General features: G+C 39.5%; 1 protein-coding gene across 2 annotated transcripts in view; it reads right to left on the reverse strand.

Annotated features, from left to right (window-relative positions):
- The window catches only part of LOC122794633 (RAP1 GTPase activating protein), a 1,835,311-nt gene that overhangs the window by 235,252 nt on the left and 1,573,360 nt on the right, over window positions 1-26,699 (reverse strand). The window contains exon 17 of one of the 2 annotated variants that reach the window (XM_044063214.1): window positions 17,526-17,603. The exons of the other annotated variant lie outside the window; for it this stretch is intronic. Coding sequence (XP_043919149.1) covers window positions 17,526-17,603 — 78 coding nt within the window. The remainder of the gene's footprint in view (window positions 1-17,525; window positions 17,604-26,699) is intronic. 2 annotated transcript variants of the gene reach the window in all.

The following is a 26,699-nucleotide window of genomic DNA, read 5'->3' on the forward strand; positions in this document are numbered from 1 at the left end:
ATGACTAACACTGAGAATGAGTACATGCAGAGTAATCTTCAATTATATTTAAAGGAATGTGTATCCAGGAACTGCAAAGACTGTGTAATAGGTTCATTTGGAAGAAATCACAGGTAAAAATAGCAACAACAGACTTCATGCAAGAACAGAGGTCTGAGGGTGAGAGAACCCATATCTACCTGACATACAACATAGTTTCTTGAAGTAACCTGCAACAGAATAAGGAGAAAGGCAAACGATATGGAGAATGACCATGGGGCCCAGAAACAAGAAAGTAAAAAAAGACACACACAGGGATGGAAAAAATCTAATGAGTACAGAATAAAGACAATAAGGAGAAAAACAGGAACAGGGTGAGACTGAAGCACAGAAGGTTTCATAGGCCAAGGAAGACTATGGTAGGAAAGAAATTGAGAAAGGGACGCAGACAGGATGACAGAAAAGGGGACAGGTTGGAGCACTTATTAATACAGAATGAGGAAGCTACAGTAAAGATCAATGTTGTGGATGGTTGGAGGAAGTATGGGAAGGGAAAAATAAAGAATGGTTGAAGAGGAAAGCAGTGGAGACATTTTTTTCTATAAAATAGCAAACAGCATGCAATGGGGAAGTCAATGGAAATAAGCTTTCCATGACCAACAAAGAAAAAAGAAAGACAAAACGGACCTAGACAACGCTAAAAAAATGGAGGGAAACAGAAGGTTGGATTATGGCTGATAAACACTATAACAAGGAAAAGGGAAGTATAAGAAAACTGAAGTCATGGACCCATCTTGGAGACCAAAACACTAGACTTCTAAATAAGTGGTGCTGGTACAAAACCTCAGACTCTCTTATGCAGGATGAGGAATAGTTAGGAGTGAAGTGTTGGTGTAATGAAGAAGGGGAATTAGTGGTACATGTTTTGGGGCTGTGACTGAGCAAATATGTATGGGACAGCAAGTACATTAACCACTAGAATAGATCAGAAAAAAGAGCTAATTAAAAGGAGTATAAAAACACAGCTACTAATTATTGCAGGGAAAGTCAAAAGTCATATAGCAAGAGAAAGGAGGACCAAATGACAAGCAAATGGAATCAAGAAAAAAAAAACAAAATGAGAATGCTGAGAGGGGTAACAGGGGAGCTCAAAGTATGGTACATGAGAGTTAAAACTGTACATTGATGAGATACAGTAATAATATCTATTTCTGAACTAGGTAGGCCTACGGTCCCTTTTCAGGCACAGTCCCTGCTTAAGTGACTTGCTTAAAGTCACACAGTAAGCAAAGGAGGACTGACAGAATCAATCCTTGTACCACAGGAACTACAGCTTGCAGACTTAACTTCTGCACCTGCCAAACATATACAACTTAGGTACAGAATACTGATAAAAAGAATTAGACATTTCACACACAAAGTAGACTGAAAAGGACCCAAGGAAATGTCTTCAACAATGGCATGCATGAATAATTAAAACACAAAAAAAGAATCTAATTACTAGGAAAAGAGTAAATTACACACACACACACATATATATATATATATATATATATATATATATATTTTTTTTTTTTTTTTTTTTTTTTTATTTATTTTACATTTATTGACCAGGCTAGTCTAGCTGGAGACATGTACATTTTCAGTAGAGGCCTGGGGAGAAAAGCTCCAAGAAATCGTACAGAGTTTATTCAAAGTTAAAATAGAAGTTATACAGATATTGAAAGAACAGAATTATCACAATTTTTTTTTTTGTTATACAAATAGAACAAATTAGAATTACCATGGTCATTTTGTAAGGTACAGAAATATAGTATACATATATGTTATATGCAATAATGTAGTTTATTGATACATAAAAGGTAGTTACTAAAGGATGTGCAGTGAGATAAGTGAATAGGAGAAGTTTTAGTCAGGCTTAGTACAGGTGCATAGCCAGTGATTATTGAGATATAGTTTTAGATTCCTTTTAAAAAGTGAGAGAGAAGTCTGAGATGTGATTTCAGAGGGGAGTTTATTCCATAGTTTTCCAACAGAGTTAGAGAACAAGGACTCACCTGCTGAGTTGTTGGGTTTAGTAGTATTGATCAGCAGTTTGTTTGAGGAGCGTAGATTTTTGAGGTTATTATAAGGTGTAACGAGGCTGGAGAGTATTGGGGTGTTGGTGGGGTGATACAGGGTCTTATGGGCTATTGTAAGCTGGTGAAATTGAAGCTGGTTAAGAAACTGAAGCCAGTTTAATTGTTTAAGATTTAGACAGTGATGGGTTCTGAAAGGAGAGCCTGTAGCAAATCTAGCAATATTATTATAGGAAGTTGTTAGGTTCTTGAGGTTGTTTTTGGAGAGATTGGTATAAATAGGAGAGGCGTAAAGCAGAGTGGATATTAGGTGAGTTCTGGCTATAGCGGACCTAGCTGCTGGTGTAAGATAAGGTTTAATTCTGTAAAGGGATACCAGTTTTTTGTTAACTAACTTTATTGTAGTGTTTTTGTGAGTATCAAAGTTTAGATTGTTGTCTATTGTTATTCCTAACAGTTTAGTGGTAGGGTCAGGAGAGATAAGAGTACCATTGTTAGAAGTGAGATTGAAATATAAAAAGGTGGACTTTTGGGTTGGTGTGAAGAGTAGCAATTTAGTTTTTTTGGGATTTAGAAGGAGGCAGCGGTGAGAAAACCAAAGTTCTGCAGTGCTGAGTGCTTTTTGGGTAAGAGACTAAGTTCAGTTTGAGAAGTGGCTGAGCAGATTATGGTAGAGTCATCTGCATATTGAATGCAGGTGGAGTATGGAATAGCTGTTTGCAGGTCATTAATGAAGATGGAAAATAAGAGTGGGCCTAATATGGATCCTTGTGGGACACCGAGGGAGATAGGAAGGTGATTAGATCGTTTATTTTGCCAGAGTACAGCCTGCTGACGATTATCAAGGTAAGATGTAAACCAGTTCAAAGATAGAGGATCAAGTAAAAGAGAATTTAGTGTATGAAGGAGTAGTTGGTGGTTAACCATGTCAAAAGCTTTGGATAGGTCAATGAAGACTGCAGATGAAAGACAATTATTGTTGCGATTATTGTTGATGCAGTTTGTGAATGATAGCAGGGCAGTGGTGGTACTATGGAAAGGTCTGAAGCCATGTTGACAGTTAGCAAGTAGGTTGTTCTGGAGAAGGTGGTTGAGTAGTTATTTATGGATGCATTCTTCCATAAGTTTTGCAATAGGGGATAGTAAAGCTATGGGACGAAAGTTGGAAAAGTCATTAGAGTTCCCCCCTTTATGTAGTGGGATGATATGCAACATTTTCCAGATTGATGGGACAGTTCCTTCACTTATTGTTCTATTTATCAGAATAGAAATAGGGTAGGCTATGGCTTTAGCTCCTTTTTGCAAGAATTCTGCTGGGAGTTTGTCAGCTGAGGGGGTGGTTGGTTTTAACTTTTGGAGAAGGGAGGAAATGTAGGAAGTAGACACTGGTTGCAGGTGAAATAGAGGGGGTGGATTTGTAGAAGAAGTAGGCAGGTTAGATATATCAGGTGATAGGTGGCTAGCTAGAGTTTGGATGGTATCTGTGAAGAAAGAGTTAAAGACATTTGCTGTTTGTGTGGGATTCTCAGGGTTTGAGCCTAGTGGGTTGGGTGTGATCAATTGGCCTGGGTAAAGAAGATTGTTAATACTAGTCCAAAATGTTTTGGGTTGTTTGAGAGAGGTTTGTTGTAATTGGAGATAATAATTCTTTTTATCTAGCAGGATGGCTTTTTTTGTACTGTTTCTATGTTCTCTAAAGGTTTGGCGGTCTATCAGATTTTTAGTAGTACGCCATTTTGCCCAGGATTTATTTCTAAGTAGGACTTTTTGTTTAGTATTGTTAGTGAGCCAAGGGGCTGGTTTAGCTTTGATTCTAATAGAGCGAGTTGGAGCGTGGTGATCCAGGGTGGCTAGGAATGTGGAATTAAAGTATTCCACTGCTTCATTTAGAGGGAGAGTTTTTAATGGTGTCCAATTACATTGTTTCAGTTCTGTTTGGAAAAGTTCTGGGTTAAATTGCTTTTTAGAGCATATTGTTCTGAAAGTGTTTGGGAATATTATGTTGGTTTTATGTCTGATAATATACGTTAGTGAATGGTCACATATCATCTGGAAGGGTTCCTGTTGTGTAGGATTGTTGAGGAGTATTAGTAAGTATCCACTCCAAGGTACTTTCTTTGTTATTGAGTCTATTGGTTCTGGTAGGGCAGTTTATAAGTTGTGAGAAGCCATAAAGGTTAATATGGGTAGTGGGGTTAGCATTAGTACAGGAATTCCAATCTACATTAAAGTCCCCAAGGACCATGGTTTCTTGTGGGAGATTAATAGAAAGCTAGTTAAGGATATACTCTAGTGTATTACTGTTATTTCCTGGGGGAAGATAAACACAGATAATGTTTATGGCTTTACACGTGTTGACCTGAAGTTTGGAGATAATTATTTCTGTACTAGTGTCTGTAGGTAAGTTAAGATTTAAAGTGCTGACTTGTAGCTCTGTTTTATAGAGGATTGCTACCCCCCCTCTCTTTTTGGAAGTACGGTCTAGTCTAATGATATTGTAACCAGGTGGGGTGATTTCATTGTCTTTAATGGTAGGTTTTAGCCATGTTTCTGATAAACATAGGATATCAAATGGGTGAGCCTATAGGAGGGCGTGAACTTGAGCAATTTTATTGCAAATACTACGTATGTTCAGATGTGCTATTGAGAGTGAGTTGGTAGGTTTGGTAGGTGATAGGGCCATGGTTATGTCTTGGTTGTTGTTTGCAGTGGTACGGGGATAGTTAGGGCCAGGGTTGGGGAGAATGTCTCCATCTAATAGTGAGTGGGGGAGTGTTAAAGGGTTAGGCTGTTGCGGCTTACAATAGAAGTCAAATAATTTTCTCGTTTTCAGGTTAGTGAACTTAATGTGTGCTAGTCTATGATATTTGGCTAGTAGGTAACTGGGTTTGAAAATGAGGTTTAGTAAGTTTTGAGAGAAAGGTATTGTTGGTGTTGAGGTGTGTTTGGATGGGAAGGGAAGGGTATAGTGGAGTGAATATTCATAGGAGGTAAAGAGATAGGTGACAGCTAGAGGAGGTAATAAAAAGATCCAAATTAATAAATGTACTTTGTGGGGGATGATTGGCATAGACATTTTTAAAGGATGGTGAGGTGAGAGAGAAGTGGGAGGTAGGTATTAAAAGCACTGGAGATATATATATATATATATATATATATATATATATATATATATATATATATATATATATATATAAATACACACACACACACACACACACACACACACACACACACACACACCTATAAATACATGTTTTAAAAACTGCAGTGATATGGGTTACCTGATGGATTGGTTAGATTGCATGCACACATATAAAATGTGTAATTAAAATTCACTTGAACAAAGTGCTGAGTGAAGACCATGGGGAAACTGTTAAGTCGGAAATGAATAAATACATAAGCCACGCTGACATTTACAAACTTCTTAGCGACTGTCATGTATCAACTGTTATGTACTGCCTCATGCAAACAGGTGATCCATACATAAGTATAAATTAACTGACTTGTACAAACCACTGAGTGTCTGAGCTACTTACAAACTCACAGATACACCAGTGGCATGTATGGACCACTGAGCCACTGATAAGTTACAAATTGGTGAAAGAATGACATGGAGACAGGGAGAGACAGAGAGACAGAGAGAGACAAAGAGATGAGCTATTAATAAGCATATTACCGACACCGTTATCTGCAAAATGCTGAGTCACTGTAACGTGCAAACTGCTAAGCCTGTAACATGCAGACTGCTAACGCCTTGTCACTGCTTTACATTTTCTGTGGCAGCGTATCAGACAGATTGTTACCAAACTGAATGCTATGTCTACAGTTCCTTATTACATTTCTACTTTGAGTCACTTTCTCCAATATGTCTTTCATGTTAAGCATCCACATTATTTTGGATTCTGTAAGCTTATAACCTCTTCATACTCAACAGGTAATTTTTTCAGAAGCGAAGCAATTATTTTTCTTATTACTGAAGTCATGGGTCAGTAATTTTTGGCCTCGGTATACCATTTGTTCCATTGCCTGGTCCATCTATTATTCTTCAGTTAAACATAGTTGAAAGTATAGGGTGGGGAGTTTGAAATTTTGCATGTACCAGTAAAGACGGTGTTAAGGAACCTGGAGTAATAAATTGATCTCACCCTCCACCAAACCCTCCGTTGCCCTGTCTCTTCTCTTACCCTGTCATCTATATGTAGCACCAATCCTTACTAACCTTCAGTTATCTTTCCTCAACAAATTAGAACAAACTTACAACAAAGTAGTTAGTTACATTTGCCTCCAATCCTGCTATGAATTCCACCACTGCGTTGCTCTTAAGTCTTTACAATGGCCTGAATTCCCTAAACAACGTCTTCTTCCACAACTGCATATTACACATTCAATGCTCTATAACCCCACTTCTTGTCCCTCCATCTCTAATATTGTATCTCTCTATAACCCCCCCCCCCCCCATCAGCTTCTTACACCTGATAAACATCTTCTGGACATCTACAAACCAACAAAAAATATTGGAAAGTCCCTATATAAATTCTCTGTAGCTCAGACCTGGAATGCCGTTCCTCTTAATATAAGAAGTATCCCCCATAAAGCCCAATTCAAACTTGAACTTAAACACAACCTACAAAACACCTGGCCCTGTCCTCGTCAAACTCCACCCTGATCTCCACCTCGTCCTTCCTAACTCTACTCTTGTACTCTCGCTCTTCCTTTCTAATGTTTTTATTACTGTTTACATACATTTGTTATAGGTTCATAGGTTAGTACTAAGCTAACTGCCCTTGCGAGCCATTTTAAGCCTAGCCAATTATCTCTTGTGAGATTCAAACCCTGCACCTTGTGTTTGTAAGGCAAACACCTTAACCATTAGGCCACCCATATGAAGCACCTTGATGTTACTGTACTTTCAGTCTGCAGCTAGAGCACAACTGTTTAAAAAAGTGGATTTTTATCTTTAGTTTTGATGTATAACTTCTTGATATTATACCTTTGTAAATGTAGCTCTTTCTTGTAAAATTGCTACTGGTAACTGAAGCTTTTCTCTTTGGGTCTCCACTGAAAATGGGCCCCTGGCTGAGTTGGACCAACCCGGTTAACAAATTACAGTAAATAAAATAAATAAAGTGTGTAAAGGCAACATTTAATAATCACTGCAGATCTTCACTCTGTGTAATCACACAGTTATAGAAAAGTAAAATTGTAATAAATGAAAAACTTGCACTTAAGGTTCTACAGTTCATAGTTTCATAGGTAAGTACAAGGCTAGCAAATTTCCCTTTGGATGCTTGAATTAACCAGTCGCATTTGGTGTTACATTTGTCTTACCCATCCCATGGTCAATAATTATATATTACTACCACTAGGAGATGCCCTTGAATACTTCAACAATGTATTTCTAAAGCCCCCCTCTGTACAAAAAGAATAAACCTAACCATGTTCCCTGGCTAACAAAATGTACCAAACAACATTTACAAGACAGCAATAACGCCTGGAGGGACTGGCACTATAACAAATCTGATGCTAACCTAATCAAATGTAACAGTTACGAAACAAAGCAAAAAAGCAAAGAGACAAAAAAAACAGTTTTCCAATGAATTGGCAAACTGGAAACACAAACTCCAACACCACTCCCTGACAAAACTCCCTCAGAGATAGCCAACCTGTTTAACTCTCATTTTATAGTAACATAAGCAAACTGTTAACAAATCCCACTGCCACAACTACCTCAAGCCCCATCTCTGATCCTCTTCCACCCTTATCAAATGACTTATGCACAAAAAAAAAAAAAAAAAACCTTCACCTCCTCAGCAAACCAGTACTACATCTTTACATCTTACATTCTGTTTTCTCTTAAACCTGTCCCTACCGCTCTCACTCAAAAACGACTTCAAAAACTAAAACCATGCTTCCTCTCCTCTGACAACCTCCCCCTGAATACTTAAAACTTGCTGCTGAAGCCATAGCATATCCTGTCAGTATCATTATAAATCACTCCATAGCAGAGTCCAATGTCCCTAACCTCTGGAAAAAGTCTATTATCACCACTTTACATAAAGGGGGCAACTCCAATAAGCTATCCAATTATTGACCAATCTCCATCCTCTCTCCTCTTTCCAAACTCCTGGAAAAATGCATACATAGACAATTGTATCACCATCTCATCCAAAACAAACTAATTACCCCTACCCAGCATGGTTTTCTCCCATCACACAGCACTACCACTGCCCTAATCTCCTTCATGGACACTGTGTCCAAATCCATTGACTCTGGTAACATTATCTCTGTATTACTATTAGACTTATGAAAGGCATTTGACACAGCGTCCCACAAGAAACCTCTTCATAGGTTCATAGGTTCATAGGTTGATACTAGGCTATCTGCCCTAGGGCACTTATAAGCCTAGCCAGAGTGTGTTTTGCTTTCGCCATTCTTTTAGATTAGTTGACTGTGCCTCTGTATAGCAGGTCACAGAAGAGATCCCAGGGGTAAACTTACGGTCTCCCATCCACTCGTCAAGATTTCTCTTGAATAGGGTCAGTGAGGGGCTCTGCCTAACATGGATTGGGATTTTGTTCCAGAGTGAGGGGAGCCTCTGGGATATGAATCTGTCCCTCCAGCATGTCCTATTTATTTCTGTGCTGAGGTTCAAGTCCCTGGAGCGTGTACCTCTAAGGGATTTGGATTTCCTGAGGTGAAGCATGTCCATTAATTCTGGGTTGGACATGGCTTTATACGTCAGACAGAGATCACCTCTGAGTAGGTGGTACGCAACTGAGTAGAGCTGGAGTTTCTTTAGCCGAACTGCTTAGGGCATCTGTCTGAGTCCCTTGATCCTCTTGGTGAGGTACTTTTGGGGTCTTTCCAGTTGCTGCAGGTGTCGGGTAAGGTACATCGCAAATGGAGCATTGTATTCAATTATGGGCCTGATAAGTGATGAGTAGAGGGACACAATGACCTCGCTTGATCTAGATGTGAACCCTTTCATGATAAGGTGGGCTATATAGAAGGTCTTTCTAACTACTTTGGCAACTAGATTGTCAGAGGAGAGATTACTATCTACTTGGGTCCCCAAGTCCCTAATTACTTCTTCCATACTTAATGGATTACCACCTATGTGGTAATTTGTGGGCACTTTGTTTTTCCTAAAGGGGATGACAATGCACTTTTTGGCATTTAGCTTTAGGCCATGGCTCTGGCACCAGTTATCCGTCTCTGTGAGACCCTTTTGGAGGATGCTCGTGTCAGCCAGAGAGTCGATTATGGCTCCCAGTTTGCAGTCATCTGCGAACTTTGTCAGCCATAGTCCACCCGTGTTAGCCTGTACCTCGGAGAAATATATACCGAACAAGAGAGGTCCCAGGACTGAGCCTTGTGGGACACCACTTGTAACTGGTTTAGAGTCTGACATGGCACCTGCAATTCTGAACATGTGGGTTCTATCTCTGAGCCAGTTTGCAACCCATCTTGTGACATAGGGGTTGATATTTAAGCTGGTGAGCTTATTTATGATGCCCGAGTGGGGTATTGTGTCAAAGGCTTTTGCGAGGTCCAGGTAGACTGTGTGGACTACCTCCCTTCATCTATGGCTTTGGTAACAGTTTCAAAGAAATCGACCAGGTTCAAGAGGCAAGACCTGCCCTTAACAAAGCTGAATTGGGTAGGATCCAGTGTCTGGAGGTTCCCAATGTCCTTGTTTATGATTTCCATGATGGTACGCTCCATAACCTTGCAGACCAGGCTGGTCAGGCTTATAGCGCGATAGTTTCCAGGGTCTGTTGTGGCACCACCTTTATGGAGTGTGACCACTGTTGCTGTACGCCACTCCTTGGGTACATATCCTGTAGTAAGGCTGAGATTGAACAGTGTCTTTAAGTGAAGGTTTAGTTCTTGGAGCTCATGTAAGACACAGCCCGGGACACCGTCTGGTCCCATTGATGCTGTGTTTTTTGCTTTGGAGAGGGCAGCTCAAACCTGTGCATCTGTGATCACAGGGAGGCTACATTCTGTTGGGATAGACATTTGCTCTTTTGGTGGGGAAGGGGGGGAGGAGTTTGAACTGAACCTTTCTGCCAGGATGTTGGCAATGTCTGTGGGTTCAGTGTATTTTTTGTCATTTTGCACTAACTCAGAGCATATCTGGGAGTTGTCTCCCAGATCCCTGACATAACTAAAGAAGGCCTTGTGATTATCCTTAGTGTCTTGTGCAATTTTTCTTTCGAAGCTTGCCTTAGGTGATTTTATGAGGGATCATAGTTTCTTGCTAGTACTGATCAGAGACGCCTTCCCTTTTTGGGATTTTGCTCTATCATGTAGTAGCTTCCTCCTTCTGTTATACAGCTTATTTATGGCTGGGGTCCACTAGACAGGTCTCCTGCCTTTGGAGGAGTGAGTCTTGGTTTTATTTTGGGATAGCATGCTCCATGCATTCCTGTAGGTGTCCATAGAATGCTTTTGTAAAGGATTCTGCATTTTGGGCCGTAGTTTCCACTGGCCGGGAGCCTTTGAAAGATTCCACCTCGGTTTGGTGAAGTGTGAAGTTTGCTTTTGAGAAGTTCTTCACTGTAGTTTCCTTGGCTGGGGATCGGGACAGAATATGGATGTCCAGTGATATTAATTTATGGTCTGATCTTACCAATGAGGGGTATACCTCTGGTGTGGAACACAGAGACCCCATGTTGGTGATGACCAGATCCAATATGTTTTCCCCTCTTGTGGGAGTGGTGACCAGTTGTTCCATAACATTTGAGTTTATACATTCTAGGAACTGTTGGGCGATGGTGTTTGGGCTTGAGTAGTTTTCCCAATCAATGTTTGGGTAGTTGAAGTTACCCAATATAATGGTGTTTGGAGAGACTTTCATATTTTCCAGTGTTCTCAGGAAAGCCGAGTGGGGTTCCTGTGTTTGGGAGGGTGGTCTGTAGCAGGCTACAAACTGAAAGGCAGTTTTGCCCACTGTTAGTTGCACATGGATGGTCTCCGATGCTTCGTGCAGTGCCACTAACCTGGAGGTGTGGGTATCTTTGATGTATATGGATACTCCCCCTCCTTTTATGGTTCGGTCTGAGTTTTGTGGCCGAAAAGCATGGTATGAAGTATAACCTGGTAGTGCTGGGGTGCTTTCGGGAGCCTTGAACCAGGTTTCTGTTACTGCAAAGATATCGATAATCTCCATACTGAGGAGAGTATCGAGTCCGTGCATCTTGAGGTTTACACTTCTGGCATTGAGCAGCATTACCCATAGTTTTTCTTTGTGTTGTCTATGGAGGTGGGTTTGTCTTTTGAGCCTTGCCTACAAAAGGCACTATGGGGGAGGCAAGAGCCTTTGCCAGTGTTCAAAAACCCAGGGGTGACAGGTACAAGCCGTCCCTCGTGAAGCAACGTGGCTTGTCGAGCATGTCATCCCAGGCTAACAGACACTGGATCTCCTTTGAATGACACCAATACTTTAGCCAATTGTCAAAATTGATCATTTTGTCTTTATACTGTGGCATCATTCTTGGTGAGGGCAAGATGCTACTCAAGGTCAGGGTCATACCGGCCTGGGCTATATGATCAGAGAGCTCCTCTATGTCTCTTTTCATGTAGTCCAGGGAGGTACGTCTCAGGTCATTCACACCAGCATGGACAATGACGGAGTTATATTTGTACTTGCTTTGGAGTGACCTGAGTGCATGTGTTATGTGGCAGATCCTGGGACCCGACAGGCAGCTTACAGTGACCTTCTCCTTATTCAGTCTGGTGAGTGGAACGTCAGTGTGTCTGACAATAGAGTCACCTATTACAAGTATATTCAGTGTGTTGTTTAACCTTAAGGCATGTGACTGTGTGGCACACTGACTTTATGAGTTATGTGTTATGTGGGTATTGTTGCATGGTGGGGGTTGCTTGGATGTCTGCTTTGGAGGTCTCTGCTGCTTAGGCAGACTTTTGTTTAGAGCCTCCGAGTATGTATTTGTGTGCTTATGTGTTTGGTTTGCTGATGCGATGGGTCTATGTGAGACTGGATTTGTGGTTTGTGTGGTTACCTTTCCTCCTGACCAGCTGTGTCAGTACTGGGTTGAGAGAGCTCAGCCTCCAGTTTGGCTATATAGTTGCATCTCTCACATATGTTTGAGCTTGTTGGGAGGAGGAGAGGGTGGTCTGTGTACATAAGGCAGTTGTAACATTGCCTCAAGATTCCCAGATTCACCAGCTGGACTGGGGAGTAAACCTGAAACTGGCCTTTGGACATGCCTGAAAAGTATAGGGAACTACTTATTGACTGATCAGAAAGGACCAATAGGGAGCAAGTACTTAAAAGGAGTATAAGAGGGTGCAGTGCTTAAGTTTATTAGTGTTTACCTGTAAGATTACTTATATGAGCAAGTGCCGGGCTTTAGAAAGAAAATAGAGTACTTATTTTGAGATTTAGAGCATTTCTAAGGGAAAAAGTGAAGAGCAGACTTTGTGTAGCCGGAAATAGTTTAAACCCGTTTAAGCTATCCATTACAGGCTGCACCCCACCATCCCCCCAGTGGTTTGCAAGCTACCTGTCCAACCACCAACAATGTGTTAAATGGCAAAATAAACTATCCCAATATCAAACAAACACAACTGGGGTAGCACAAGGGTCCATACTTGGACCCTTACTCTTCGATGTTTTCACCAACAACCTTCACACCTCATCCCCCCTTAGCTCCATTATCCAATACACAGATAACACGACCATAATTTCCTCCTCCAGTAACACACAGCAACGCCAGCAACTCATCCAAGCCACCTGCACCTCAATAGGGACATGGCCGAGAGAAGCCCAGATACTCCTAAATCCTAACAAAACAAAACTCTTGCTTTTCTCGGCAAAACCAATCTCATCTAACTTTAAGTTATTCTCTCAGGATAACAGAGAAATTGAAACAGTTCCAACAGCTAAGCTACTAGGCATTACCATAGACAACAAACTAACCTTTGAAAACCACATCTGCAATAGCATTAAAAAAACACACATCAAACTAGGAACACTCTATAGACAAAAAATGTTCTTGGATAACTCCACCAGAAAAAACCTCGCCAACACCTATTTGCTTCCCTCTCTCTTATATGCATCTCCCTTATACACTAAGTTACAATCTTTTCTTAAAAACAAGTGCCAATCCTGCTACCATAAAACTGCCAAATTTGCCACGGGCTACTCCTACCGTTCCCATCACTGCCTAGCTCTAAAAGAATGAAACTGGCTTGAACCCACACACCACCTAAATCTAGTTCAGCTGTCTTCTGCATATAAAATGATATACATACCTGAGTGCTGCCCAACCCTCAAATCCATCCTAAAACCCTACATCCTTACCACAGCCCTCCACTCTGAAAACAAACAACTTCTAACCGTCTACCACCAAGCTCTGGAACTCTCTGCCAACAGACATTACTACCACTGAGTGCTTTAATAACTTCAAACACACCCTAAAAAAAATTTTCTTTGTTGTCAGACCTGCCCCCTGCTCCTTCCCTAACAGGTGAACTCCATCCACTCTCTAGGGCCTTTCCTTTCTACATCTGGAGATCCCTAAACCATGAATTTCATCCAGTAACCATTACCATATCAAACTAAGAAACTTTATATATTTCTACACCCTTAATTATTCCCATACAACTCCACAATTCTTCTAACCATATGCTTGCTCCTAATATTCTGACCCTCTGCCTGACCCTCACTCTTTACCTTAATCCTATCGGACAAAAAAAAAAAGTTGTAATCCACTGCATTACTTCTATTTAGTACTGCCGGTCTTGTACCTGCTTTTATTACTGTTTCTACCACTCATTACTCATTTAATGTGCACTTTAATGCTTGCTATTGTCTTCAATGCCTTAACTTTCATGTATCATTTGAAGCTTTTCTCAAAGGGCCTCCACTGAAACTGGGCCCCTGTCCCAGTCAGATTTTCCTGGTAAAACAAATGTTAAATAAATAAACAAACACATAAATAAATAAATAAATAAATAAATAAATAAATAAATAAATAACCCCGAGTGATAGTATTTAGGATCATACCATAGATAATTTGAGGGCACCCATGTAAGGATAAAGTATTCCAGAGTGGTCTCTGTACATCAGTAGTAAAGGCGGCAGGCGTGAGATAAATTTTCTGCTTCCTATCCACCCATCAAGTTGCGCTTGAATATGGACAGAGATGAGTTTTGTTTTATGTGGATGGGGACCCTGTTCCAGAGCAGCAGTATCCTGTGTGAGATAAACCTGTCCCTCCAAACTGTTTTGTTAATGTTGCAGAAGAGGTTTAGAGCCCTAGAATGAGCATTTCTGATACTATTTGACTTGCTGATGTGCAGTAAATACGTTAGCATGATTGGAGGATGCCTTGTATGCCAGACACTGGTCAACTCTTAGCAGTCTGTAGGATACCGAGTATAGTGACAGGGCTTTGAGTTGGTCCATGTGGGACAGTTGTTTAGGCCTTGTATCCTTTTAGTAACTGCAGGCATTCCAGGCATTATGTGTATCTGGACAGATAAATACCAAAAGGGGCATTACACTCAATGATTGACCAAATAAAGGGGGAAAATGGCATTCTAACATCCAAACACAGCCTCTTTGTTTATAACCTGTGCAATATAGAAAGACTTTCTTATGACACTGGACACGTTAGTCGAAAGTTAGGTCACTGTCCACATCAGATCCAAAATACTGTACAACTGGATCAACTTGTATGGGCACATTGTCAATGTCGTAGTTCTCTGTGGTACATGATTTCCCAAAGGATATGATAATGGATTTTTGGCATTTAGTTTCAGACCATGATTTTGACACCAGTTATTTATCTGAGACAAGCCTTCCTGCAGGATGGCTAAGTCATTTGGGGATCCAATTACTGCTCCCAGCTTGCATTCATCTGCAAACTTAGTCAGCCAGAGCCCTTTGAAATTGGCTTTTACATCAGAGAAGTAGATGCCAAGCAGGAGAGATCTCAGCACAGAACCCTGGGGGACACCATTCATGACTGGTCTCTGTGGAGTTAGCTTCCCTGGGGGACACCATTCATGACGGTCTCAGTGGAGTTAGCTTCCCTGGGGGACACCATTCATGACGGTCTCAGTGGAGTTAGCTTCCCTGGGGGACACCATTCATGACGGTCTCAGTGGAGTTAGCTTCCCTGGGGGACACCATTCATGACGGTCTCAGTGGAGTTAGCTTCCCTGGGGGACACCATTCATGACGGTCTCAGTGGAGTTAGCTTCCCTGGGGGACACCATTCATGACGGTCTCAGTGGAGTTAGCTTCCCTGGGGGACACCATTCATGACTGGTCTCTGTGGAGTTAGCTTCCTCAGTTTTGATTTCCTCCATCCTATTTGTGAGCCAGTCAGCAATCCATCGAGTGACATAGGGATTTATTACCAGTTTATCTACCTTTTCTACTATGCCTAAATGGGGGACTATGTCAAAAGCTGTGGTGACAGTTGGAGGCAAGCCAGTTTCAGGTATACTTTGAGGGACAGATAAAAGGGAGAAAGAGGTAAAGTTAGAGCTGAATTTATCAGCCCATAGATTGACTATTTCTTCAGCCTCACTGTAAGTAGCATCGTTCACAATCAACTTAGCACATTGCTGCATTGTGCTTTCTGATTATGAACATGACTAAAAAGGCATTATGGGTAAGAATTTCAAATGTCAGGACATGCAAGAGTAAGTCCCAAAACATGGAGACTGAATGGCCAAAGGAATAAATTTACATATACTAAATCTGAGATGCCATTTCTCAGAATGTTCCCTTTTCTCTGAGGTATGGTGATCTTGGAATCTGTATATATACGTTTGGGTTATGTGTGGGCACAAAAGAAGTTTTAAGGAGAACAGCGATTTTCAATATTCACTCTTTTCCTGTGTTTTCGGTCTTTTTTCCGGCTTGTCAGCACTTGACATTTCAAGTGGAGACATTATAATATAGACAGTGAGTAACTTTGTTTTATGTGGATGGGGAGTCTGTTCCAACGCAGCGGTATCCTCTGAGAGATATACCTGTCCCTCCAAACTATTATGCTGATGTAGCAGAAGAGGTTTAGATCCATAAACCAAATATTTCTGATGCCATTTGACTTGCTATGTGCAGTAAATCCATCAGTATTGGGTCTGAGGATGCCTTGTATGCTAGACCAAGGTCAATCTTAGCAGTCTGTAGGATACCAAGTATAGTGACAGAGGCTTTGAGTCAGTACATGTAAGACATATTGTTTAGGCCTTGGTATCCTTTACTAAGGTATCTTTTAGCGTCCTTGCTGGTTGAATATAGCAAAACTGACAGCAGCAACTGCATATACAAAATAACTTATATTTTTCAAAACATTCATTTGTCAATAATGAACTCTGTGCAGTTAATTATTTTTTAAAAAATGTTATAAACCTATAAAAATTGTAAGGCATTCAGCCTCTTTATTCACCACACACTAACATCTACTTAGATATGAAAGTAAGAGCTCTCACCTTATTAAGAATCAGAGGTGAAGCCAAAACTAATAGTGGACCACCTTAGAAAAAATAAGCCTCTCTGAGTAGAGTTACTTGGCATTCCATAGAAAGTGGACATAGGTCATGCGGCTTTAACAGAAGCAACAAACTACACATGTCTGAATCCTACAGACAGCAGCTAGCCAAATGCTGTATGAGCGTAAATCAGGTTGTTAAAACTGGATACATGTTTGAGGTCTCAGAACTTTTTCATAATTAAATTATCTATTGACTTATACATTAGTTTGTTTAATAACTAAGTGACTCTATTGGCCCAGAGACCGAATTCATCCATTCTTGTAGCCAAAGGAGGAGACAAACACTATCAAAGTAACACAATGAGAACTGTATTATAACTCTATAGCACAGCTAATGTTGGAATTGTCATAAAAATGAAAAAGATTTATTAAGTAATTATATGGAAATTCAGACCCAGGATCTTGTCAATGACAACAGTAATTTGTTCACAGCAACCTAGCAAATTGTTGCTGAACATCTCTTGCTGCAAAAATAGCACAAACATGCTTTCGGCATTGTCATTTTTATTTATTTTATTTTATTTTACATTTGTTGACTGGGATAGTCCGTCTGGGTGTGAGCCCATTTTCAGCGAGGGCCCGGGGAGAAAAGCTCCAATAAAACAAGAACAACATTGACAGGTACAGTGTCGGTTTTACATAGAATTTAACAGAAATATCTATAGACAATAAAGAAAGTAAATGTATAATAGGCACTTTAGTGAAAAGGAGAAAGTTATTACAATATAGTAAAGTCATACATATCTATATCTGTTTTTGCAAGTAACCACCAAAATAATTGCTTTCAGCATTGTAGTTTGCACAGGTAACTGCTAAAACAAACAAACAAACAAAAAAGGTATGATCTGCATGCAGGATCGTAACAGTGAAACAAGCAAAGTCAGATAGGAAAAGTAAGAAATCACAAGCAAAATCTGTGAACCTCTTCTATGGTTCCTATGCCTATAGCACTGCCACGGCGTCCGTGTTTACAAGGGCTTTTTCCAGGCACAAGCAATGACTACAGAAAAGACAGAAAAAAGAGAAAGAAAGGAAAGAAAAAGAAAGTAGACAGTGAATTCTGCGGACTGATGCTGTTAGCATTAGAAAAACAAAAGGTTCCAAACTTACGCAAGCAAATACACTGAAATTAACAAAACAGAACAAAACGCCATGCTTACTGAACGAGAGAGTCACAACCTTAATGTAATATATTTTACATCAAAAAGCTTCAGGAAAACTCATACATTATTATTTTATGATGTTAATTTTCTAGTAACATAAGATTCAAGTACGCATTTCAATGATTATTTTGTCATGCTGTGTGAGTAAGCATTTTTGAAAATGTTTTTTTCTTTATAATGCAGGAAATCAACTGACCTTTTCAAATGTGATTAGTATGCATTCAACAGAAAGAACAGTATATTCTATGCACTTTAATATCACACACTTCCTTTCATTTTTCACATATTATGTATGCATTTGACTACAAAAACTAATAATCCATAATGATACAAAATGCTAAAATTGAACCATGTATGTCTTTTCCAAACCACTTATCCTGGTGAAGGTTACAGGGATAGCAGCTAAACAGGATATCTTGAGCCCAACAACATTCTACAGTTTGTTCTATGGGATTTCCAGGCATTGGCACAACAGGAAGCAGAATCACCTTTAGTGCAGAAGACTGTGGGTTCTATTCCCACACCAGGTAGATTGATTGCTGACACTGCAGTGCAGCATAAGGGGGTGTTGTACTCCTGAGTGTGTCACCATTCAGATGAGATGTTAAACTGAGGCCCATTCGGCTTGAGTTGGTCATAGTTCAGGTAAATGTAAAATTTCCCATGGCACCTATTGAAAAGAGTAGAGGAAGTTCCCTGTTACCCCGGCCATATTTAACCTAGTAGTAGCAATACATCCTCAGGTCTGTTATGAAAATATGCTACTAAGTGAGTGGGACTAACTTGGTCAATAAAGGATGAATAAAAATAAATAAATTCCCAGGGATAGTGGGAGATGCAATCCTGCCAATATGTTCTATGTCTACCTTAAAGCCTCGTTCCAATGACCTATGCCTGTTACACTTACTAAGGAAGGTGTCCCGATGCCATCCTTACTGGGTGCCCAGACCAGCTCAAATGTCTCTTCTCAGTCCAAATGAATAATGGTTCTACTGCATGAGCCTCTTGGATTGCTCTGCCATTCATAGTGAAGACAGATACCCTACAAAGGGACCTCGTATTTGTACAGAGTGTCTCAGGATCTCATCCTTTTAGTCAATATCCAATTTTCATGACTAAAATTGAGTAAAGGGACAAAGATTGACTAGTAAATTTAAAGCTTTGTCTTAGGGCAGCTCTAGTTTTAACATTGATATCTGTTAGAATGTCTATAATGTTGCAGTAGTTGTAACCACCCACTGGGCAATCTCCTGGCCCCTTCCGCCATCACTTTACCAAGTCCGCAAGGCACTCAGTGTTCTCCAGGTGAGATACCTGCCTCCCTCACCAGTAGACAGCAGTGCACTCTTTTCTGGGACAGAACCACAACTTCAAATTGAGAAGTGATGATTCTCATCCAGCCATTTAATACTCAAGAGAGAAACCCTCCAGTGCACAGCAGAGACCACAGGCCAAGAGGATAACCTCATCTGCAAACAGCATCAGTGCAACCCTTATGCACCCACACTGCATTCTCCCCAAACCTCAGCTGTGCCCTGATATTCTCTTCAGGAAATTCATGAAAAAATAGGAAACAAGGAATTAGATTTGTGGAACCTTAGTTCTCCCTTAAACGTTTTCAACTTAACAGAGAGGAACTGGATACAAGTTTTGCTACACAAATACAGGGACCAAATGGCAACAGACGTCCTGGAGCCCATTACTGTTATAATGCCTGTCACAAAATGTTCTGAGCTGCAAAGCCAGGAGCAGCACTTTAACTGCCAAATGTTTGATACTTTGTATAGGTTAGTGATACAGAATGTGTTACCAGCAACTAAAATACTGCAACATTGTTTCCATATTGCAATGGCAATATATATTAATGTGTTTGCATGTACACAATGTCTGGCTTGTAGGTAAGGACTAGAGACTGATGCCACACATTAAAATGGGATATGGCCTATTATGGATGTCAGTCCCCTTACATAAAATAGTCACCATGCTCACAAATGTATCTGATATTAATTTATTTAATTATTCATTACAGTTTGTTCACCAGATAAGTGGTCTGGTCTATTGACACGTTTCGGCCACAACCTGTGCTCCAAAAGCAGAAAATATGTTATGATCTTACTAATCAGCAATATCAATATGCAATAAGTAAATGGAAAAATTCAGCATGTAGGATCACATTCAATGCAGATAGGATAAGCCAGGTAAAGCACAAAAATAAAAGCCAAGATTCACATAAAATACATTATAATCATACATAAAATATCTAAACATGGATAAAATTTAAGGAAGAACATAACCTTATACGTATATAAACTGTTTTTGGCAATACCCTGCAAGCAGTAGGTAAGAGAAGATGACAGATCTTGTAACACAGTTATAAATGAACAAGGACTTTATTAGTTACAACATCTGTCTGTATGATAAAAGAGAGACTAGGTTCAACTAAAAAGGCCTAAGACCTTCTGTTCAGTGACATTCGGTGTCATGTTCTCTTTAAGAGCCGTTATCAGAATTAGTGGGACTGCTGCTAACTCTTGGTTGAGGCAAAGACCATAACATTGGTTTTATTGAAGTTAATTTTCAGCTCATTAGAGGTGGACCAGGTGCATAACTGAGTGAAGACGCCCTTCGACTTGGTCTGCATGTCAGAGTGGCTTGTACTGGATATCAGGAGCTGCATATACAGTAATTAGCATACATTATTATTTATATATATATATATATATAGAGATAGATAGACAGATAGATATATAAAGCAATACTGCTCTAGAAATTATTTATTCCCTTTAATCAGGGATCTGGACTTTAACATAAAAGCACCAGTGACACTGATAACATGAGTGTAGAATGCATAGTGGGCTAAGAAAACTTCTAGAGAGAAACTTTACAGAGGTAGCAGAATACAGTAACACAAGGAAGGAGTCAGGAATAATTTAGTCAGGAAAATAATTAAAAGTATTTCACTGTGTTTTCTGTTGCAAAATGTGTACCAAGTAGGTTTAACCATTTACTAGCCAGCAGGCTACAGCTGCCTTTATAAGCATAGAAGAACTCCATAAATAAATTGCACATTTATTATTTATTTATTTATTTATTTATTTATTTATCTTTGTTTACCAGGAAAGTCCAAGTGGGTAATACCTATTTTCAGCGGAGGCCAGAGAAGAAAAGCTCCTTTTCTTACACTGCATTCCAGTCAAAGACAGAGTAGTTATATTTCTATTTACATTTATAAACAAACAGTAGTTACGTTTATACATACACATTCTAAGATTTTAGAGGTGGAAGTTACTAAAGAGAAACCACATGTGAAACGTAGTGGATTGTACAGGCAGCAGTTATGTATAAAAATTGTTTTGTCATTTCAGTAAGAATTTGAGAATATTTTGCTTAAGGAGAGTATTTGTATAGTACTGTACAGTGAAAACATTTTAACCCCGTGATGAGGAGTGTACAGGACCAGGATTGGTTAAGATGTTTAAGCATTGATTTAAAACTACTGAGTTTATTGGAGAGTTTTATTTGCGTGGGGATACTATTTCAGAGTTTAGCAAAGCATTGGGAGTAGAACAAGTCTCCTACAACATTTTTTGACTTGTATATAAGTAATAAGAATTTATTACTAGAATGGGGTCCCTTGCTGACAGTAGCATAGTAATAACTTTTATAGTGCAGGGCATTTTTGTGCATGATGAATGAGTTTGTGTGAATATGTTAAGACAGTTGTTCAGTTCAAGCCAGTTTAATTGCTTTAAGCTAAGACAATGGTGGGTCCTATGAGGGAGACTGGTAGCAAATTTAGCTACTTTATTGTAGCAGGACGCAAGTTTCTTTCTTTGGGCATTGTTTGTGCTTTTTAGGATAGGAGTGGAGTAGAACAGAGCTGTCAGTATGAAAGTGGTGGCTAGAGTTTTTCTAGAACTATACGTAAGGAATCCATTCATCCTATAAAGGAAGCCTAGTTTATGCTGTGTAGATTTAACAGTGTGCAGTATATGATGGTCATATTTGAGATTGTCATCTATTACAATGCCTAGACGTTTACTGAGAGTTACAGTTTCAATGATAATATATATCGATGACTTTATAGTAAAAGATTGTTTTTGATTTTGGCAATTTTTTTGAGGTGAAAAGCATTAGCTTAGTTTTCTTGGGGTTGAGTAGGAGGTTTGAGTCTTTGAAGCAGGTTTCTACAGAGGAGAAATATTTTTGCGTAATGTCCTGGAGCTTATTTATTGCTGAAGCCACACATATTAATGTTGAGTCATCTGCATACTGACCTAAACTACCATGATGGGTGGAGGATGTTAAGGTCATTAATAAATATATTAAATAGTAGAGGACCTAGGATAGAGCCCTGAGGGACACTTGTAGCAATTGGTTGAAAGCATGAGTAGGTTTGTTGCCTCCCAGATATATAACTAAGAAGCCACAACAAGGAGTATTGTGAAATTCCTATTGAGGAGAGTCATATGAGCAGGTGCTGGTGCGAGACAGTATCAGATGGCTTTGACAGGTCTAAGAACATGGTGGACATAAGCAGACCATCGTTTCTGTGTTTGGTTATTATACTGGTAAAATGTAGCAGAGCAGTGCTGGGGCCTAAAGCCATGTTGTGCTCCTGAAAGCAGGTTATTTGATGTTAGGTATTGCATCAGCTACATATGGCTTCATTTCTCTGATATTTTGTAGAGGGGGAGAGAATCGCTAAGGGTCTGTGGTTATGAAACTCTGTAGATGTGCTGCCTTTGTGCAGTGGTATGATGTAGGATATTTTCCACAGTGATGGGAAGTATCTTTCTGCTGTGGACCTATTACTTCGTACGGGCACAGGGAAGGCTATGACTTCTACAGCCATTTTTAGGTAGTCTGATGGTACCTGGTCTACAGCTACAGACGTAGTTTTTACTTTAAGGACCAACTTCCTTACAAGCGAGGCAGGTACTGGAATAAGACTGAATATCTGTGGGTAGTTTTGATTGGACAAGGGTAGAGAGAGGGGGCAGATACATTAATGTGTAAGAGAGATAATACTGATTGTATAAAGTAGAAATTAAACTGTGTGGGGATAGAGTCTGTCATATCATTTGTTTTTGGAGAGGGACCAGTGGTTTTGCCAGGGGTGGAGTAGCGGAGTAGTTTATTTAGTGATGACCAAAAAAAGTTTTGGGTTGTTTATATGTTCTTCTTGTAGGTTGGTAGAGTATGTTTGCTTATCCTGTTTGACATGGAGTTTTGCAAGGTCTGTAAGATGTCTAAATTGCTGGATGGTATTTTGAGTTCTACTTTTATACCAGCTTTTCCAGGCTTTATTCCTTTTTATCATGATTTTTTGTTTGTTTCCTTTCTCAGCCATGGTGCGGGGTTGGACATTTCTCTTTTATTACGTACTAGTGCTAGGTTATTTAGGGTCTGTAAGAATACGTTATTAAAGTGTTCTACATCAGTATTGAGCAGCACTGTTCTAAGTACATTCTAGTTATATTTTTAGTATATAATATATTTAGTGATATTTTTCTTACTTGAATGTGCTGCATGCTAACTCACTGGACAGGTGAGTCAGCTTCTCACTGGTTAAGAGCTCTCCTTCAATACACAATGGTCAAGGGGTCAGCCCTGTTCTCTGATCACTGATTGTGTGACATTTGCATGTTCTCCCAACATCTGACTGTTTTTTTTATACATATCTAGTTTCCTACCAGGTCCCCAAAACATGCTGCTTGACTGGCTGCCCTACAATGTGCCCACATATACTATATTTGCCCTTTTACCTAGTTCATGGTTGACTACAAACGGAGCTGTTGCTTACGTAATGTAACAAGTACCTCCAATACACTGCATTTTCACTTGTATGCAGACAATGAGGGTCTTTTGACTTCTCCACTTTATATGGCACATTCTACAAGCTATATCTGAACATTGGTGTAGAGCCAGAGCACGGTTCTTACACTGTTACCTGATATTTAAATAACACTCAACGTATTTCCGGCCTACAGAATACGTTACCACTACAGGTCCAACAAAGTACTACTTTGGCTACTTTTAAAGCTAGTCTTGATGACTTCCTGAATACACAGCATTGCACATCAGCACTGCACTGTGTGGTCCTGCTCAGTTTGAGAGGCAGGCACTATTAAATGCTTGAAAAGGGAGGTACAGACTTTTAGGTTCGTCTACCAAAGGTGCACATGGCTAGGCTTCGTATGCTGCTTTTTATAACATGTCCAGTATCGATCCTATGCTGTTATGACACATCAGTTTTGGCACCTTACATATCTATAGATATACAGGTGACAAAACCATTTTAGTGGCAATATAACTATAAAGCACCTGGTCAAGTTCAGCTGTTGGGTCCATTTGGAATAAGTCTGGAATAAAAATGAACTAATTTTCGGAACCACTGCCAGAAGTATTTTTTTTCTTTATATATACATATATATCTAATGGAAAGAGATGATCCATTGTGGTAATCCCTAAAGGGAGTAGCCGAAAAAAAAAGCATATATATAAATATATATATATATATATATATATATATATATATATATATATATATATATTTATTTATTTCATTTTACATTTGTTAACTGGGAAAGTCCGACTGGATATAGGTCCATTTTCACCGGAGGCCCGGGGAGAAAAGCTCCAGACATACACAAGTACACATACAGTGAATTATTACAAAATGGACATTTGTTCAACAACATATACACACACATTTTCAAGATTTTCTAAAATACACACAGGAAATAGTTGCAAATTATTAACGGAATAGGAAATAGTTAGAGATTACAACTGATAAGGGAAATCACATACATTTTTAGTAGTTCACATACATGGTTGAGAGAAGAGATCATCTTTACTTTAGTACTTTCCAGTAGGTTAGAGACATATACTCAGTTTTCTAAACAGTTAGAGAATCAGAGTTTCTTTCCTCTAATAAGGTTTTCATTTATAGTTGATGTTTGAGTGGGGGTTAGTCAGGGTTTGTACAGGAACAAAGCCAATGCATTTTTAGGTGATTTTTAAGATATATTTTGAATTGGGTTAATGAGGGAACTGTAGTAAGTTCTGCAGGAAGTAAGTTCCAGATTTTACCAGCAGAGTTGAAGAATAATAATTCATCAGCTGAATTGATGGCTTTAACAGTTTGTACTAACATTCTGTTGGAAGAACGGAGAGCTTTTAGGTTACTGTAGGGGGTGATCATATTTTTCAGTATGGGTGTACTGTGTGGTTGGTAGAGAATTTTGTGAACAACTATAAGTTGGTTATACTGAAGTTGGTAGGGTAGTTCTAGCCAGTCTAATGATCTAAGGTTTTGACATTGATGGGTTCTATAAGCTGATCCTGTGGCAAATCTGGCAATATTATTATAGCAGGTAGTAAATATATTGAGTTCTGACTTGCTTAGGTTTACGAAGATGGGTGAGACATAAAGAAGGGTTGATAGCAAATGTGTACGGGCAATCACAGTCCTAGCAGATGGGGTTAGGAATTGTTTAATCTTGTATAAAGAGCCTAGTTTCTTATTAACTGTTTTAATAGTTTTGTTGACGTGAGCATCAAACTTAAGGTTGTTGTTGATGATTACACCTATCAGTTTAGTACAAGGTTCTAGGGAAATTATGATACCATTGTTAGATGGTATGGTGAGAGATGGTAAGGGGACCTTTCTAATGGGGGTGAAGAGTAAAAGCTTGGTTTTATTTGGGTTTAATAGTAGACGGCGACCAGTGGGCCAGTTCTCTACTTTGTTGAAAGTGATTTGGGATAAAGATTGTAAGTCAGCGGGGGAGGTGGCAGTGCAGATTAGGATGGAGTCATCTGCATACTGAATACATGTTGCAAATGGGATAACTTTGTGTAGGTCATTCATGAATACGGAGAATAGGAGAGGACCTAATATAGATCCTTGGGGGACTCCATGGGTGATTTATAAAAGGGAACATAGGTTATCTTTCCATAATACAGCTTGTTGTCTGTCAGTTAGATAAGAATGAAACCAGCTAATTGCTAGGTTATCTATGGAGAGTGATTTTAGTGTCCCTAAGAGTAGCTGGTGGTTTACCATGTCGAATGCCTTGGAAAGGTCTAGGAAGAGGGCTGAAGAGATCTTTTTGTTATTACAGTTTTGATTTATTGTGTGAGAGAAGGAGAGAAGGGCTGAGGTTGTACTATGGCAATGTCTAAATCCATCCCGGAAGGGGGCTAGGAAAAGTGTCCTGATTAAAATAGGTTAGAAATCGTTTATGGATACATGTTTCCATTATTTTAGCCAAGGGTGACAGGATGGCTATAGGCCTGTAATTTGAGAGTTCAGTTGAATTTTCCCCTTTATGGAGAGGAATAATGTGGGAGATTTTCCAGATGGAGGGGATATAAGCTTTGAGAATAGTTCTATTGATTAATATTGAAATGGGGTATGCTATTTCATTAGCGGCTTCTTGGAGATACTCTGCGGATAGTAGGTCTGCGGAAAGGGTGGTGGGTTTCAGTTTCTTAAGTAGGGACCTAATAAAAGATGGTGGTATCAGGTCAAACTTGAAGGGGGGTGTGATTATTGGGTGCAGGATTGGTGGAACTTGGGGGTATTGGGAGATAGTTTGTTGGCAAGGGATTGCATGGTTTCTGTAAAGAAAGTGTTAAAGGTGTTAGCAACAATTTTAGAAGGTTTTTGGAGGGTAGTCAAGGGGGTAGGGGTAGATGATTTTCCTGGGTGGAGAAGTTTATTTATGCCTGACCAAAGTTTTTGTGGATGATTTCTTTTGTTGCAGATTACAGCAGTTTTTTGTCTAGCAAAATAGACTTCTATGTATCATTTCTTAGCTGTTTATATATGAGGTGGTCTTTTGGGGATTTAGTGGCTCTCCACGCTTTGTTTCTGCTAATAATGTTTTGTCTCGTATCATTTGACAGCCATGGTGCTACTTTAT

The sequence above is a fragment of the Protopterus annectens genome, chromosome 2.part1 (genome assembly GCF_019279795.1).
Source record: "Protopterus annectens isolate FY-2018-M chromosome 2.part1, PAN1.0, whole genome shotgun sequence".
In the NCBI taxonomy this organism is placed as follows: Eukaryota; Metazoa; Chordata; order Ceratodontiformes; family Protopteridae; genus Protopterus; species Protopterus annectens.